Here is a 17,618-nt window from a genome sequence, read left to right on the forward strand (position 1 = left end):
TTGTTTCCAAACTGAACAATGTTAATGAAAACAGGATCGCCTGATGCCTCAGGCAAACAAATTTCCTAGGCCAGGGCCCACAGACATCCAATGCATGGCGAGTTGTTTTAGTGACTCTTAATGCTCTCTAGTGGGCACTTGTTGTACAGCACAGTTAAGGACAGGAGGACAAAGGAAAATATGCACACATGTATATAAGTTGTGGCCATTGCTAATATGAGACAGCTTGCCTCACGCGGCAGATGTGGAGATGTTATTCAAAGGAAGAAAACTCCATATTTCATTTATTGTTCTCAAATCACATGTGGTGAGGGGCATTTAGATTGTTTGCCTCGGTTATGGAAACATTTTTTATCATCGTTGACACGGGTTCTAGTTTGTTCCCGTCTTCTACTCAGTCACGCAGGTCATTTTCCACTTGACTCACCTGAATACTACAACTTAGTAAGACAGTAGTATTAAACAAACAAACAAACAAACAAGCTTCATTTATATACCACTTCATACCGCCTAAACAGTGTCTAAGCGGTTTACAACTGTAAGCTAATTTGCCCCCAACAATCTGGGTACTCATTTTAGTGACCTCCTCGGAAGGATGCAAGCCTGAGTCAAGCTTGAGCCCTTTTGCTAGTCTTGAACTCACAACCTTATGGTTTTGAGTGAGTGGCTGCAGTACAGGCATTTAACCACTGCTCCACCAGGGTATTAGTAGTAGGGCAGTTAGGCATTATAGCTTGTGATGAACAGCCATTGCTCAAAGGGGCTGAGACACTGCCACATATTTAGTGCTTTTCAAATAAAAAAAGCCCTCAGCACATTGGGGCTCATCTCTATGGTCAAAAACACACTGCAGAAATTTTATTCTGTTAGCATTTTGAAGCGAAACAATCTCTGGGACCCATGTTCACATTAGGCCACAATTATCATTTGATTTTGACACTTTCCTGAAGTATATGATCCAGTTATGAGATCGAAAAGTTACCTAACTGCATAAAATAATAGAGAGAGAGATATACTGTAGATATATATTGTATGCAGTTAGGTATACAATATTGTGTGTGTGTGTATATATATATATATATATACATATATATACACATGTATAAAATACATTTGGAATTGTCTTCAAAGAGGGCAGCCATGTTCATCTGTTGCAGCAAAACCAACACTCTTGTGGCAGTTACTACATTCAAAAATTGTGGCACTTACTACATTCAAAAATGCTATTTAGGTATATGTTGAAAAACAATATTGGAGAAAGGTATTTTTAAAAAATACAGATCGATGCAGAAATCAGAGAAAACATGCTCACTGTCTCAACACTCAATATACCATCCTGTTTTGAGTACACAGTTACTGTATACAAGGCATCAAACAGTGGCATGGCTCCATGCTATGGAATTCTGGGAATGGTTGTGTATTGTGGCATCAGAGTGGAGCGGAATTCCTCAGAATTCCATAGTGTGGAGCTGTGTCACTTAAAGCGCTGTCAAACTGGAATATTCCCACAGTGCAGTTGCTGTATAAATTGCACCTGTAAATGCAGCTTCCCAGCTGGGTTTTTGATGGACAGGAATTGGCTCACTTCTGACCATATATACTGTATATATATATGTGTGTGTGTGTGTGTGTGTGTATACACTTGTCTGTCCATATTTGTGGTGTTGATATTTGCAGATTTGATTACTCACAGATTTTATTAATCTCTAGGATACCCTCTAGGAATCTCTAGGTCCTCCGCTGCAACTCTATGGTCAACGTTAACCAAATGTTGCACTGGAGGCCCTAGAGATTCCTAGAGAGGCCCCTCCCTCCGCTAGGCCTTTGTAGCTCCTCCAGCGCAATTCTGTGGTCAATCTCTGGCAGAGGTTGACCACAGAGTTGCGCTGGAGGAAGACCTAGAGATTGCCAGAGAAGTGATCTCTCAGCTAAAAACAGTGGTTTTGTGATTTGCGGTTTTCTAACATTCACAGGGGTCCTGTGCCCCTAACCCCAGGGAATGTGGAGGGAGGAGTCTATTTATATATATGAGTGTGTGTGTGTGTATGTATATATATATATGTGTGTGTGTGTGTGTGTGTGTGTATGTGTATATATGTGTGTGTGTGTATGTGTGTGTATGTGTATATATATGTGTGTGTGTATGTGTGTGTGTATATGTGTGTGTATGTATATGTGTGTGTATGTGTGTGTGTGTATATGTGTGTGTGTGTATATATGTGTGTGTGTGTATATATCTGTGTGTGTGTATCTACCTCACCGCGGAGTGCGCCATTGGGATCCTTAGGAAGTCTCTGGAAGAAGAATTTGGCTACACAAAGGCGTCTTTCCCCGGGAGGAGTCCAATACGAAGAAGACTTCTAATAATAGCATAATAAAAGAAAGAATGAAAAGGCAGGCCCCACAGAAGCCTCTCCCCCGAAAGGGTGGGTCAGGCTGAAGGAACGCTCTGCCACTCCGGGCAACCTCCCCCTCTGACAACCAGCGAGCCCCTCCCCGGTTACGTTTCTTTACTTTGGGCCCTGACTATGACGAGGGGGAAACGCCACTGACCCGCCTCTAAATAGTTTGGACTTCAACTCCCAGAATTCCTGATCTTTGGTTGAAGCGGCTGGGCCTTCTGGGAGTTGAAGTCCAAAACAAACAAACCAACGGGCGGCCCAAATCACTGCGCCACCCTCATGTGTTGCTGCTGTTTCCCTTTAACTCCGGCTGCCTCCCGTTGCATGTCGGGCTTTGTAGTTGAGCGAGGCCGAAGAGTTCCCTGGTTGAGAAGTCTAAAGGCTCCTCCTTAAACTGCAAATCCCGGGATGCAACAGAGCGGCACGACAAGAGCGGAGTGAGACCACCTCCGCGGTGTTTGTCAAGGCCGGGCGTCGGCCAAGGCGGGCGGGGCTTGTGGCGGGGAAGGGAAGAGCTCCTATGAGTGACCCGCCTTCGCTGGCGTCAAGGAGCCACAGCGGCAGGAGCAGCAGGAGCAGCGCCACGTCTCGGGCGGGCGGGACGGAAGGAGGCGAGAGCCAGGCAAGGCAAGGCAAGGCGGGGGGAGGGCCTGGGGCCTGGCAGCCACACTGGAGAAATAAACCGCTTTGGCCCCGCTTTAACTTATTATTATTATTATTATAACTCTGTGGCTCAAGGCTCTGGAATTCTGGGAGTTGGAGTTTGTTGTGGGGCCCGGAGCGGAGCGGAAAAGAGGGAGGTTTGACGGGGCACCTGGAGGTGGAGAGGTCGTTTTCTAGGGCTTTGGGAGGCGTTTGGGGGGTCTCTGGCTCGAAGCTGGGGGCACCTTTGGGAGAGGAAGGCGGGCATTAGGGCTGAGCAGAAAAGGGGGGGAGGCAGTGGCCTCCCTGGGGTTGGGTCCCATCTCTGTTGGTGTCACACACACACACATATACACACATACACGCACAGATATACACAGCCACATATACATATACATATACATATATATGTATATACACACACATATACAGATGCACATATATACACATGTACAAACACATGTATACACACATATACACATGCAGATATATATATATACACACACACAGATATACACATGCACGTATATATACACGCACATATATGTATACACACACACACACACATATAGAATCATAGAGTTGGAAGAGACTGCAAGGGCCATCCAGTCCAACCCCATTCTGCCATGCAGGAAATCCAGATCAAAGCATCCCCATTGACAGATGGCCATCCAGCCTCTGTTTAAAGACCTCTAAGGAAGGAGACTCCACTACACTCTGAGGAAGGAGTGTGTTCCACTGTTGAACAGCCCTTACTGTCAGGAAGTTCCTCCTAATGTTGAGGTGGAATCTCTTTTCCCTTTAGCTTGCATCTATTGTTCCAGGTCCTAGTCTCTGGAGCAGCAGAAAACAAGCTTGCTCCCTCCTCAATATGACATCCCCTCAAGTATTTAAACAGGGCTATCATATCACCTCTTAACCTTCTCTTCTCCAGGCTAAACATCCCCAGATCCCTAAGTCATTCCTCATAGGGCATGGCTTCCAGACCCTTCACCATTTTAGTCACCAACCTAAATGCCTTTACATATACACAGTGAAGATTTTAGTCAACATAGGAGGTTGTTAATTAAAAAAAAAGAATAAAAATTTCAAAATTTCCCTGAATTTTGGGAACTGTATTTTTGGGAGAGACATTTAGCCGCCTCTGTCAGAGAGCTCTGGTGCTACAATAAACAACAATTCCCAGGATTCCCTAGCACTGAGCCAGGGCAGTTGAAGCAGTCTTGAATTAGATTATTTCTGCAGTGGGTTTTGGACCATAGAAGAGGAGGAGAAAGAAGATCTGGGCAGAGATTTGGACCAGGCTTGTCTGTGTGCATGCGAAATTGGGATGGAGTGGGTTTGACTCTTTTGCAGTCTCTGTGAGGGAGGTGATATGCATGTATGCGTACTGTTTTCATCACAACATTTATACATCTCTTTTCTGCCTAGGGATGGTGGCATGGAAGAAGGTGTGAACCCACCCCTGCAGCCCTCACATCTCTGATTTAATTTAATTTAGCTAGCGGCCTGATCTCAAAAACACATATATGACATTTACGGGGCTTTATAGGTATCTTCAGTGCTAAAGGCTTATGAATGCTGGTTTTAAGATGGATTTCAGTATGGGAATATAGTTCCTAGGTATTTGATTCAACCTCACATCTTGTGCATGCGTTTGTCCGGGATATTGTGAGCCGCTGAGCAGTGTTACTGGAGCATCTGCTCAGCCATTCATTATCGACTTCGTCAGAAGGAAATTAATGCACTCATACCATTTATACTTTTCTCAGATGGCAACTAGGGAGTGTGTGGCCTTCCAAATATTTGTGGTCTGCAGCCTGGCTGCATCAGCCTTGTGCACCACTGGCAGTGGAGAAAGATCATAGGAGTTGAAATCTAGAAAGATCTGGAAGATGACACGTTCCCCTCCCTGTCATGTTGTTGTTATTAGTTGCTCTCAAGTCAACTTGGACTCATGGTAACCCTGTGGATGAGACATTTCCAAGACCCCCATTCTTAACCTCTCTGCTCAGGCCTACCCTGAGTCCTCCCTGATAGAGTCTATCAAGCTGTCTTGTGGTCTGCTTCTCTTTCTGCTGCCTTCCACCTTTCCTAGCATCATTGTCTTTCCTAATGATTCATTTTTCCTCATGATGTTTCCAAACTCTGACAGCCTCAGTTTAGTCATCTTGGCTTCCCGGGAGAGTTCAGGCTTGGTCTGTTCAAGGACCCATTTGTTTGTCTTCTTGGCTGTCCGTAGTATTCTCGGTACTCTTTTCCAGCACCGCATCTCAAATGAATTGATTTTCTACCTATCGTCTTTTTTTAGTCTCCAGCTATTGCATCCATACATGGTGATGGGGAATACAGTGGCTTGAAGGATCCTCACTTTAGTGTTCAGAATTGTACATTTACATTTTATGATCTTGTCCCGTTTCATAGCTAGTCTTCTTCTGATTTCTTGACTGCAGTCTCCATTCTGATCAGTATTTGAACCAAGGTATGGAACTATTTGGCTATTTTTCTTATTGTCTAGGATGAATTCTTGTAGATCTTCCATGGCCTATATGTGTGTGTGTGTGTGTGTTCAGTATTAGTCTAGCCTTGGCACTTTCCTCCTTGACCTTCTTCAGTAATTCCGCCAGGTCTTTGTAATATTGCATCATCTGCGTATCTTAGGTTGTTAATGTTCTCTCTTTACTCCTCCTGCCAAGCCCACTTTATTGTAGCATTTTTCAAATGATGTTTTGGGGATCATTGGATTCACTGAAAGTTTATAAAATGTTATTTAAAGGGGCAGATTAGTTGTTATGATTGTTTCCTCAAAAAAGAGCTTTCTGATGGTTACTGATCTTCCTATGAAATTGTGCTGTTGCAAGAGAGCTGGGATGAATTCTAAGGTCCAAAACACACTGCAGTAATAATCTAAACTGTTTGAGACTGCTGCCCTGGCTCAGTGTTAAGGAATCCTGGGAATTGTAGTTTATTGTGGCACCAGAGCTCTTTGATAGAGAAGGCTAAATGTCTTGTGAAACTACAGTTCCCAGAATTCCCTAGCATTGAGCCAGGGCAGTTAAAGCAATCTCAAACAGGATTATTTCTGCAGTGTCTTTTGGACCTAAGACACATTTGCAGTTCACAGAGACTGACAGTATGAGCAACAAACCTGTTTGATGCCTTGTATACAGTAACTGTGTACTCAAAACAGGATGGTATATTGAGCGTTGAGACAGTGAGTATGTTTTCTCTCATTTTTGCATCGATCTATGTATTTTTAAAAATACCTTTCTCAAATATTGTTTTTCAACATATATCTAAATAGCATTTTGAATGCAGTAAGTGCCACAATTTTTGAATGTAGTAAGTGCCGCAAGAGTGTTGGTTTTGCTGCAACAGATGAATATGGCTGCCCTCTTTGAAGACACTTCCAAATGTATTTTATCATATATTAGACATAATATTGTATACCTAACTGCATACAATATAGATCTACAGTATATCTATCTCTCTATTACTGTATGCAGTTAGGTAACTTTTCGATCTCATAACTAGATCATATACTTCAGGAAAGTGTCAAATCCAAATGATAATTGTGGCCTAATGTGAACATGAGTCCCAGAGATTGCTTTGCTTCAAAATGCTAACAGAATAAAATTCCTAGGTATTCCTAACCCTAAAGCATATTCTTGAATCCTCTGCATGGGTAGACTGTTTTGAAAACATCTCAAGTATATGATTCATTTAAGAAAGAAAGAAAGAAAGAAAAAAGAACCTTGTGGCTTCAAACTAAAGATTATCTTGTCTAGCATTCTGTTCCCACAGTGGCCACCCAGATACCTTTGGGTATCTTATAAGCAGGACATATTGCATATACCTATGTATAAGTATAGACATTTTAGTCAAAAATTTGACCTCAAAAACCTGGGTTGATTTATCCACGGGGCAATGTAAGTACTGTAACTCATAGCAAAAAAAAGGAACCATTCCCAGGTGAAAGGTGGCAGCTTACTACCTTCTCAGAGCACCTAAAAGAAGCATCAACCCTCTCTGCTATCTCATCCATCCAGCCTTTTGGGTGAGCACAAACAGTTATGCTTGTCAAAAAAATTTAAGTTCTTTAGCATCGTTTTCCTTTGCTTCGTCCTTTACAGCCTTTGTTACATGCAGCTAAGTTTTATCTTCGACTTATCCACATGTCATAACTAAATCCATAATTTTGGCCCCAAAACTTTCCCTCAACTTAAACATGAGGTCAACTTATAGTCGAATATATACAGTAATTGCAATATCACCCTCCTACACACGCTCCATACTAACTGGGAACTGTCACCAAGGCTGTATAACTCTGATATTGGAGGTAACCAAAATGCCTCCTAGCCATTCATAGTTTTAACCGCTTGTAAAGCCATTTACGTTGGTTGCCATTGCTATGTCCTGTGAAAGTTAATTCCATAGTTTTAAGTGTGCTGTTTATGAAGAAGTATTTCCCTTTGTCTGTCCCAAATCTTCTTCCGTTCAGTTTCACTGGATGACCAAGGTCTTTAGTATTATATGTGAGATGGCAAACATTTGGTGGTTCTTTCTTCATTTCTTTAACTGAACCTAAGAATTTTTTCTTGTAAAATCAGACTCTTTCTCTCTTCACATCGCCTTCAAGTAGGCCAGCATTGACTGGCAGCAGGCTCTCCTTCTCCCAGCCAACTCTAGTCCCAATTAGTAATTCATTAATTCACAATAGATTATATGGAGGTTCCTTGGCCAGATATGTGCCCTCAGTTAAAAATACAAAAGCAAACAACAACAACAAACTGCACAAATGAAACTGTTGGGTGGATAATAGTTTGGCTGTCAGTTGGAATGGTAAAAATAAAAGTAGGAACTGGTGATGAAGACAGTTTGCTCCTTCTCCCAGTTAGTAGTCTCATCACTTCTCTGATCCAGCCGGCATGTACAAAAATGCTTCACAGTGCAGCATCCTTTTCGGAATGCTTGTTTTGTTATTGAACAGTTTTGTGGGATCTGGACACATACAGCCTTATGAATGGGACTGTATTATATATTTCTGTATGCCTAGTACTTAGTGTTTGCTTCTATTGGTTATTCTTTTTTTTTTTTAAAGGAACAGGTGGTGGCAGGTGCTGCGGGAAAAACTTATGCCTGAGACACCAAAAAGCTGTTGCCAGTCAGAACAAACAGTACTGGGCTCGATGGACAAATAGTCTTGACATGATGCAAAACATTTCCCTGTGGTCTCATGATGCTGAATTTTCATGACATGATAGCTGAGCAGTTGAATTCCAAGAGACAGTGGTCCAAAACACGATGCAGAAATAATCCAGTTTGAGACCGCTTCAACTTCCCCGGCTCAGTGCTAGGAAATCCTGGGAATTGTAGTTTAGTGTGGCACCAGAGCTCTGTGACAGAGAAGACTAAATGTCTCACAAAACTACAATTCCCAGAATTGCCTAGCATTGAGCCAGGGCAGTTAAAGTGGTTTCAAACTGAATTATTTGTGCAGTGTCTTTTGGACTAATGTTACTTTGGAAAAATACAGTTCTAATAATGGCTGGTGTGTGTATATGAGGGGAAAGACTATATTGTAACAGCCCCACTGGTGTGCATCAGGAGGTCATTGAATCTGCCTGCAGGATCTTAAGTCAGTTGTAGCCCATTCAGTGTTAAATACAGAGGGTATAGTGATTTACTTTTCTCCATATGAATGGAAGGCATGTAGCAATGACTGTGAAAGTAAAGGACTGAACACCACTGCTCTCTGGATGTCACTGACCTGATGCTGATACAGGGGGTTTGGTTAAACTGTCTAGCTTTGTGTGTTGGAGAACCTATGTGCTTAGAGGAGTCTTTCCCACTCAGGTGGATTATAGCAACCCTCTTCTTCAGCCAGTGTGGCCAGTATAATTCTTAATAGCCTTTGATACCTTCCTCCTCTAGGAATTTTAAGACCAGTGCCCATTTATTTCCATCTTTTGTGGCAATGAATTCCATAACCAAATAGATCCACCATTGGTTTTGTTCTGGCTGTGGCTTCTTTAAAGTGGCATCTGAAACAGTCTAACACAGCATAAGATTCAGAGAGTCAGCCTAACCTGTCTTTTTCTGGGGCACCCTATTCCTTCTTTCTCCTAGTTTTCAGGCTCCTGGTCACCGCAGACAGCAGGTGCTCTGTGTCAGTAGAGCAGTCCTCATTGGGATTTTTTGGATATTGACCCCATGTGTTTTTATTTTTCCTAAACGTGTTTTTGTTTGTTTGTTATAGAATCATAGACTTATGGAGTTGGAAGAGACCACAAGGGCCATCCAGTCCAACCCCCTGCCATTCAGGAACTCACAAGCAAAGCACCCCTGACAGATGGCTATCAAGCCTCTGCTTAAAAACTTCCAAAAAGGGAACTCCACCACTCTCCGAGGGGGTGCCTTCCACAAATGAATAGCTATTACTGTCAGGAAGTTCCTCCTAATGTTGAGGTGGAATCTCTTTTCCTGTAGTTTGAATCTATTGTTCCGTGTCCTATTCTTTGGAGCAGCAGAAAACCAACTCACTTCTTCTTCCATATGACATCCCTTCTTTCTGGACACGCTCCAACATCTCGACATCCCTTTTGAATTGTGGTGCCCAGAACTTGACACAGTATTCCAGGTGAGGCCTGATCAAAGCCGAATAGAGCGGCACTATTACTTACCTTGATCTAGACACTATACTCCTATTGATGCAGTCTAGAATCACATTGGCTTTTTTAGCTGCTACTTCTCACAGTTAACTCATGTTCAACTTGTGGTCCATTAGGACTCCTAGATCCCTTTCATGTGTAGTCTTGTTAAGCTAGGTGTCCCCCATCCTATATCTATGCATTTCATTTTTTTCTGCCTAAGTGCAGTTTCGTTTTACTTCTGCAAAGTTTCACATTCCCCAACTCTACTGGTACCCATTATGCATAGCTGGTGCTGTTTTGATTACTTGAGGGTCATTATTTGGAGAATGAGTTTGCTTTTAGTATATGTGATGCATGCATGTGATCACTTCAGTCAGCAACTGTTTTTTAAAATAAGTGATTCTCTTTTTGTCTCCAGTGAGTAGTGCAACTTAGTAATTGCTTTTTTCTCCTCAGGCTACTTTAATGATCTCCAGAAATTGCCTGCTGACTTGACTTGGACTGAACTGAGTTGACTGCTGTAAAACAACGGATGAGAAAGACTTAGTATTGTGTAACCTCCTTGTCAGGAGCATTGCTTATGGATAAAAATCGGACTCGGTAGTTCATTTCAAAGGGGTGTTGTTCACCTAGGGAAAACATTTTCCCTGCACCATAACTACATCTGCCATGGACTCTTCAATGATCCTGCTGGAAACGCAAGCCATCAGCAGTGCCCCCTGCAGTTCTGAACGGCATGCGAACCTTGCGGTGAAATTGAATGAGCAGACAGAAGGAGATGGCTTCAACAGTAAGCAGTTCCTTTTGATCACATTTTGTTGTTGCAAGGAATGGGTTGCCACTTTGAGAACAGTATATAGTTTTCGCAGCTTGGAAGAGTTACTTTTTGGGTCACAACTTCCAGATCCCCCCCCCTCCTCCCACCAAGCTGACATATACAGGTGGGCCTTCTGGGAGTTTTGGTCCAATAAGGTTAACTTTCCCGAGCTCTATCGTTGGTTGGCCAGGTGGTTTTGGGAGACACGCAAGCAAAGCCGCAAGACAATAATCCCCCTTTTCCCCCACAGCTGGTATTTATTGGTGTATTGCTTCTGAATTTGAAAGTCCTGTTTTATCATCATGGCTAATAGTCATTGATAGGCCCAGACTTCGCGTGTATTTGTTTAATTCCACCACTTTCAAGTCATGTAAGTTAGAAGCCACCAGTACATCTTGTGCTAACAAACTCCGAGCAGTTTATTGCACATTTTCCCAAAGGGATAAATATGCGTTTAACTTTAAAGACGGGTCTTACTGCATTCTCCCATCTACAGCCCACCTGCAACCTGGGCTTATCCCGCAGCTTTTCAAGGACAGGAATGCGGTAAGACCCGTCTTTGAAGTTAAACACATGTTTATCCCATTGGGAAAATGATAGGATAAAGCCCATGCAATAATATCCATACACATAATTGTGTAAAGAAGTGCTTATTTGTGAAGTCGAAGGCTTTCATGGCCAGCATCCATAATTTTTTGTGGGTTTTTTTGGGCTATGTGGCCATGTTCATAGAATATGCCAGCCACAGATGCTAGCAAAACGTCAGGAAGAAACTCTTCTAGAACATGGCCACATAGCCCGAAAACCCCACAAAAAAATAAAGTGCTTATTTGTCCTGCTCTGAATCTGATGCCAACCAGGCTTTTCCAGAGATATTTAGCTACTAGTGGCAAAGGACTAGAAGTGATGGTGAACCTTTTAGAGGCCTAGTGCCCAAAGTGCAACCCAAAACCCACTTATTTATTGCAAAGTGCTATGTCCCTTTGGCTTTCTAGTAACAAACTCTGGCAAACTCTGTGCTGGGGTGACAGCACATGTGCCCACAGAGAGGGCTCTGAGTGCCATCTCTGGCACGCGTGCCGTAGGTTCGCCATCACTGGACTAGATGATATCCTCCCCATTGCACATTTAGAAGCTGATCCAAATGGGAGTCAATCTTATTGTTCAACAGTGGTTAGGGGCACAGCCTCTGCCCTCTTGCCACCTCACTTCTGTTCTCCACTCTCAGCATCTGCTGCCTGGATATGCATGTGATAGGACCAGTGTTCTCACCAGTCAATTTCATTGAAAGTCTATGAATTCCAGTGTGGTAAAAGGTTGAAGAGGACTGCTGGGGTATAGCATCTTTGACCTGGTAGCTGCTGTTTGGCCTCTCCCACTTTGAAATCCAGTAGCTGCCAAAGAACCCTGAGAATACTAATATAATAATAAAATTTTATTTATATTTCCTGCTTCTCCCTTTGGATTGAAGCAGGATTACAACAAGTAAAAATGCCATAAAATACATATAATTTGAAATACATTAATCAAAAGAAGAGATAAAAAGGAAGTGGTTGTTACAGTATTGCTCACAAACGTAAGGATTGAGTCATCATAGTAAGATATTATTCAAAATCAAATTAGAGGAGATCAGTTGAATAGGCCTGCTGGAAGAAATCTGTCTTCAACACCTTTTTAAAGGCTTCCAAGGAAGTAATAAGACGGATCTCTATTGGTAAGTTATTCCAAAGTCTGGGGGCCATCGCAGAAAATGTTCTACAAGAGGTAATTTTCAACCTGGTTTTAGGATGTTCTAATATTTTTGTGCCAGATGTTCTGAGAGTGTGGGGCGGATTATGTAGGGAGAGGCATTCCCTTAAGTAACTCGGGCCCAGGCCATATAGGGCTTTATAGGTAATAACCAACACTTTGTATTGTGCCCGGAAGCTAATCATCAGCCAATGAAGAGATTTCAGTACCGGTGTAATATGTTCTGATCTCGGTGTTCTGGTGATCAATCTGGCTGCGGCATTCTGGATCAACTGAAGCTTCCAAAGTTGGTACAAAGGTAACCCCATGTAGAACGCATTGCAGAAATCTAAATGAGAGGTTACCAGTGCATGTACTACTATTTCAAGGTCTCCCTGAGCCAGGTAGGGCTTGGCATATCAGCCGAAGCAGATATCATGCGTTCCTGGCTATCGCCTCCACTAGAGATGTCAGCTGTACAGACAAGTCCAGGAGTACTCCCAAATTGCGAACTTCATCCTTCAGGGGAAGTGTGACCCCGTCAAGGATGGGTTGACAAATCTCCTTCCCTGGGCCAGAGGCACCTATTGCAAGCACCTCCGTTTTCTCTGGATTCATCTTGAATTTGTTTTTCCTCATCCAGCCCTCATCAAGGCAGGCATCCAGAGGAGAGATGCCATCCTTAGTCACTGCAGCAGTCAGAGACATAGAGAATTAAATTTGGGTGTCATTGGCATATTGATAACACCGTGCCCCATGTCTCCAGATGATCTCTCCCAGCAGCTTTGTGTAAATGTTAAAAAGCATGGGGGACAGAATGGCGCCCTGAGGGATGCCAGATGTCAGTTCTCTTTTCCGAGAACAGCTGTCCCCCAGCCTCACCATCTGGAATCTGCCTGAGAGGTAGAAACGGAACCACTGAAGTACAGTGCCCCCGATTCCCAATCCTCTCAGGCGTTCCAGAAGGATACCATAGTCAATGGTATCGAATGCCGCTGAGATGTTCAAGAGCACCAACAGGGCCACACTTCCCCTGTCGATGCCAAAACGGAGATCATCAACTAGGGCGACCATGGCAGTCTCAACTCTGTATTCTGCCCTAAAGCCAGTTTGAAATGGGTCCAGATAATCGGCTTCATCCAAGACAGCCTGGAGTTGAAAGGCGACTGCCCTCTCGATCACCTTGCCCAAAAATGGTAGTAAAGAGACTGGCCTATAGTTATTCCTTATCAGGGGATCTAGAGAGGGTTTCTTTAAGAGTGGTTTAACCACTGCTTGTTTAAGTGCTGATGGAAATTTCACCTCCCTAAGGGATGTGTTTACTATAATCTGAAGCAATGATGTTACAGCATCTCCTCCCTGAATGGTCAGCCAAGATGGGCAGGGATCGAGAGGGCAAGTCATCCTCCTTGCACATCCAAGAAGCTTGTCCACTTCATCAGTACTTACAAACTCAAACCGATCCAGTCTAACATAGTCTACGGAATCACTGGATACCTCTCTCATAGTCTCTGTTTTAATGCCGGCGTCTAGATCGACCCTTATCTGAGAGATCTTATCAGCAAATAAGTCATTAAATGCATCACAGCAGGCTGTTGTTGGTTCTAATAATGAGTTCAGGGTGGGAGGCTGTTGGGTTAGCTCTCTAACCACCTTGAATAGCTCCGCTGGACGAGACTCTGCGGATGCAGTATGTGCAGCATAGAACGAGTTCTTTGCTGCATCAATTGCTGCTCCATAGGAATCTAAGAGATTTCCTTGGAGCGTCTTGTCAGATAAGCATCGGTGTTTCTGCCAGCGGCGCTCTAGTCGTCACACGGCTTGCTTCATTTTCTGAAGATCTTGAGTGTACCATGGTTTTTTATTTGAAGCGAGCCGGAGAGGATGCTCGGGAGTGATGCTGTCTATTGCCCTGGTTAGGTCTTTATTCCAGGTATCAACCAGGGCGTCGACAGAATCGCCGTCATTTCCAACCATAAAACCCTCTAGGGCTTCCTGGAACTTTTTGGGTTCCATCAGCCTTCAAGGGCGGATCAATTTAATGGATCCTCCATCCCTGAGGGGGATGTGGGTAGTGGCTTTTAGGCCAACCTTGACCAGGAAATGGTCCAGCTATGACAGGGCAGTGTTGTTGATAACCTCTGCCCATGGGCTTTCCTGTTCTGTACAGAAGACCGCATTGAGTGTGTTACCTGCACAGTGTGTCAGACCCGAGACTAATTGGGACAGGCCCATGGCTGTCATGGAAGTCATGAACTCACAAGCTGCCCCTGTAAGATCTAATGAGCCAGCCTCGAAGGGGATGTTGAGGTCCCCCAAAACACGAAGACTTGTGTGTACCCCAAATACTTCAACTCCTGATATTGTCTGAAATGTCAGTTTTTGAAAAGCTTTCATACCCACTCTGATCTTGTTTATTGTCCTCAGCTCCCACTTCCCTTCTTCTTTTCACTCTGGAATGGCTGTTTCCTCATCGAATTAGTTATATTTCATTGTCTTTTCCTTCTTTCATCACTCAGAATTCATATTAAATGGTCTCAGTAAAAGTGAATATGCATTTCCTTAGACCAGATGTGGACAATTATGGCCCTCCAGATGATGTTGGGTTGCAACTCCCCTGTTCACCCAGGACTATGTATGTTGACTTGAGCTGCTGGGATGTGCAGCAACATCTGGAGAGCCCACCGAGAGTTTACTGTAACTAAAATGAAATGTGTATGATTGAGATATGGGAAGTCACTGGGAAAGGTAAATAGGTGGTGGCAGGGAATAGGGTTAGGACACACCAGGAGGATTAAACCTAATGCTTTAGTGGTGATCGCAGGTTATACAATCCTAGGCTAGGTAAACCTGCTGTGTCCTGTGTTTCTCATGTTCTGCTCCTAAGCAGCAAACCAGTTCCAGAAAGTTAATACTCTTGTTAAGGATGTTTTAGGCCAGAGCTGGACAGTTTTAGAGGCTCTCGGGGTCGTTTTTCCACCCCCTAGACTCACTCTGAGCGCTAACGCTCCCAGAAGTCTAATTCCAGTTTTAACAACAATAGAGCTTACTTGTACCTTCTTAAAATGTAAACTAAGTTGGGTGTGTGGGTGAGGGGCTCCAAGGGTTGCAAAAATAGGGAGGGATATGTTGCCTATCTCTGCTTCTGTCACACAATATCCAGTCATAAAAAGCAGGGGAGTCATATTGGTGACTTTGCCTTCCATCACTGAGTTTGTAACCATTGCTAATCCAGCACAATCCAATATTCTATTTTGTTTTCCAGTTGCTAGTAAAAAAGGCAGCCAAGTTCCATCTGAAGGGGAAAGCCTGGTGCCAAACAGCAGCAAGAGCCCTTGTGTGAATGGACCAGCGTTTCAGTTCTCTGAACTTCCTATGTCTTTTGATCCTAACGGTGGTCCACATGGGGAAGAGCCAGCTCCAGGTGTGCCTGGTTTCCATGACAAGCTAAAGTCGTCTCAGGGAGCTAGTGCTGAGGGCATAGTTCTTAGGAAGGAAGCGTTGCAGTCCCTCAAACTAAGCCTCCCCATGCAAGAAACTGAATTGTGTAAGCATCTGTTTATGGTGGAGCCCCCGCTCCCATTTTCTCTTCCTCTACAAAAAGGAAGCTCTTTTCCAATTTTCCTCTGGGCTTCTGCAGAATCTCTCTCCAAATATGCTTTAAAAGCTTAAACTGATGCCTTGTGCTCTCCAGCAATTGACGCTTGTGACTCTCTGCTTAACACATTTACTTACTTTACTTAATGTTGCAGATTTGAATAAATGTTGCTGTTATGATTTATTAGAAATTAGTGATCCCTTAAAAATGTAATTATTGATATGTATACAAAAGTATGCACACTTAACATAGTGATTATATTAGACACAACTTAACTGTTTTTAATCAGTATGCAAAGGGATCTTGGAGCACCTTTGAAACTAACTGAGTGGAAGACGTTATCCCATAAGCTTTTATAGACTAGATCTACTTCTTCAGATGCATGGAGTGAACTGGTGCCCAGGAAGGATCTTTATAATCGGACTTTATGAATAGCAATAGAAATATAAAACTTGTGGGTATAGTGTTGAGGTGACAAGTACAATCTTAACTAAGGTTGTTGAGGGACAAAGGCAGGAGAATGACCATAACCAGAAAGGAGATGTGATAAACTATGAAAGCTTCTGGGATACATCTTTCACTCAGTTAGTCTCAAAGTGCTATAGGATCCCTTTGCATACTGATATTCCAGACTAACATGGCTATGCCTCTGAATTCTGTTTTTAGTCAGTCAGTCAATAGTTATGTTAATATCTCACCTTTGCTCCAGTGATGCTCTCCCCCTTTCCACTTTATTCCCACAACTTCCCTGTGATGTATGTCAAGCCAAGAGAGAGTGATTATCCAAAAGTCACCTACTGAGTTACCTGGCTAAGTGGGGACTTGGACCTGGATCTACCAAATCATAGCTGAAATGACTTGTAACCATTACACTGCCTCTCTGTATGACACTAGCTAACTTAGGAAGAGGACACAAATATGTGAGGTTAAATTATTTATTTGTGGTACAGTATGTCCTGCCATTCAAGTGTTCCTGCAGCATGTTACAACATACTGTACGGACAAAAGTAATAATACAGTGATGTGGTGCTACAAGTTAATCTTGATAAAAAATAAATAACAACATTAAAATGGAAGATTAAAAAAAGTATCAGTGGGAAATTAAAATTAATTAAAATGCCTGTGGAAAATTTATACCTCTTCACCTGAAATCAGGTGGGTCTTCCCCAAGAGAGCACAGCCAATGGCATGTCACTGGTAATTTTAAAAAAATCAGAATAGGTAATTATGACACTGCAATAGGTAGAATCCTTAATAGAGAGAGAGTAATGCCATATTGCTGGAATGAGCTGTGGATGAACTGTGCGCTCTTAATATCAATGCTTACACAATGTTGTTGGAACTTCTGGGATGGGATGGGCCACTTTCTTCACTGCATGCTAGTAACCTCACTTAGCAAACAAAACATGTTTTGCTTATCTGCCTGAATGTTGTACAGAGGAAGAAGAGGAAGGAGTGTGAAAACGTTACAGAATTGGCACTGTCAGTCCTGATCCCTTTTGTACAACTCATACATAAATGGGAGCCCACCTGTTTTGAAAATGTTTGTTGAGATAATGATGCATCACTCAATTGGACCAATACCTGGGAAATCTTGATTTAGGCTTCCACTTGGTACTTAGCAACTCAGGCTGTGTCTTTGCTCAGTCCTTCATCTATAAGGTGGAGTTTTGTTTTAAAAAACCAGTATTGACCTGGCTTGCTTAAGTAGGCTAAAACCAGAAGATCTTAAATTGTTTTGCACATAGAGAATATAATGTAAAGTAAACAGAACCTTA

The 17,618-nt window shown here is 42.9% G+C and overlaps 2 protein-coding genes across 6 annotated transcripts in view; one reads left to right on the top strand and one right to left on the bottom strand.

Annotated features, from left to right (window-relative positions):
* LOC121916709 overlaps positions 1–2,471 on the bottom strand; it is a 55,766-nt gene extending 53,295 nt beyond the window's left edge. Inside the window, exon 1 of the mRNA XM_042442078.1 lies at positions 2,261–2,471. Coding sequence (XP_042298012.1) covers positions 2,261–2,275 — 15 coding nt within the window. The 5' untranslated portion in view covers positions 2,276–2,471. The remainder of the gene's footprint in view (positions 1–2,260) is intronic.
* Positions 2,472–6,049: 3,578 nt separating this feature from the next.
* The window catches only part of GOLGA3 (golgin A3), a 38,842-nt gene continuing 27,273 nt past the window's right edge, over positions 6,050–17,618 (top strand). The window contains exons 1-3 of one of the 5 annotated variants that reach the window (XM_042442015.1): positions 6,050–7,101; positions 10,154–10,487; positions 15,508–15,789. In XM_042442015.1, the coding sequence (XP_042297949.1) occupies positions 10,367–10,487; positions 15,508–15,789 (403 nt within the window). In that variant the 5' untranslated portion in view covers positions 6,050–7,101; positions 10,154–10,366. Of the gene's footprint in view, positions 7,102–9,622; positions 9,685–10,153; positions 10,488–15,507; positions 15,790–17,618 lie in introns of those variants that run through there. The other 4 variants (XM_042442016.1, XM_042442017.1, XM_042442014.1 and 1 more) reach the window with 4 other exon arrangements.

Source organism: Sceloporus undulatus, chromosome 10 (assembly GCF_019175285.1).
Source record: "Sceloporus undulatus isolate JIND9_A2432 ecotype Alabama chromosome 10, SceUnd_v1.1, whole genome shotgun sequence".
NCBI classification, from domain to species: Eukaryota; Metazoa; Chordata; class Lepidosauria; order Squamata; family Phrynosomatidae; genus Sceloporus; species Sceloporus undulatus.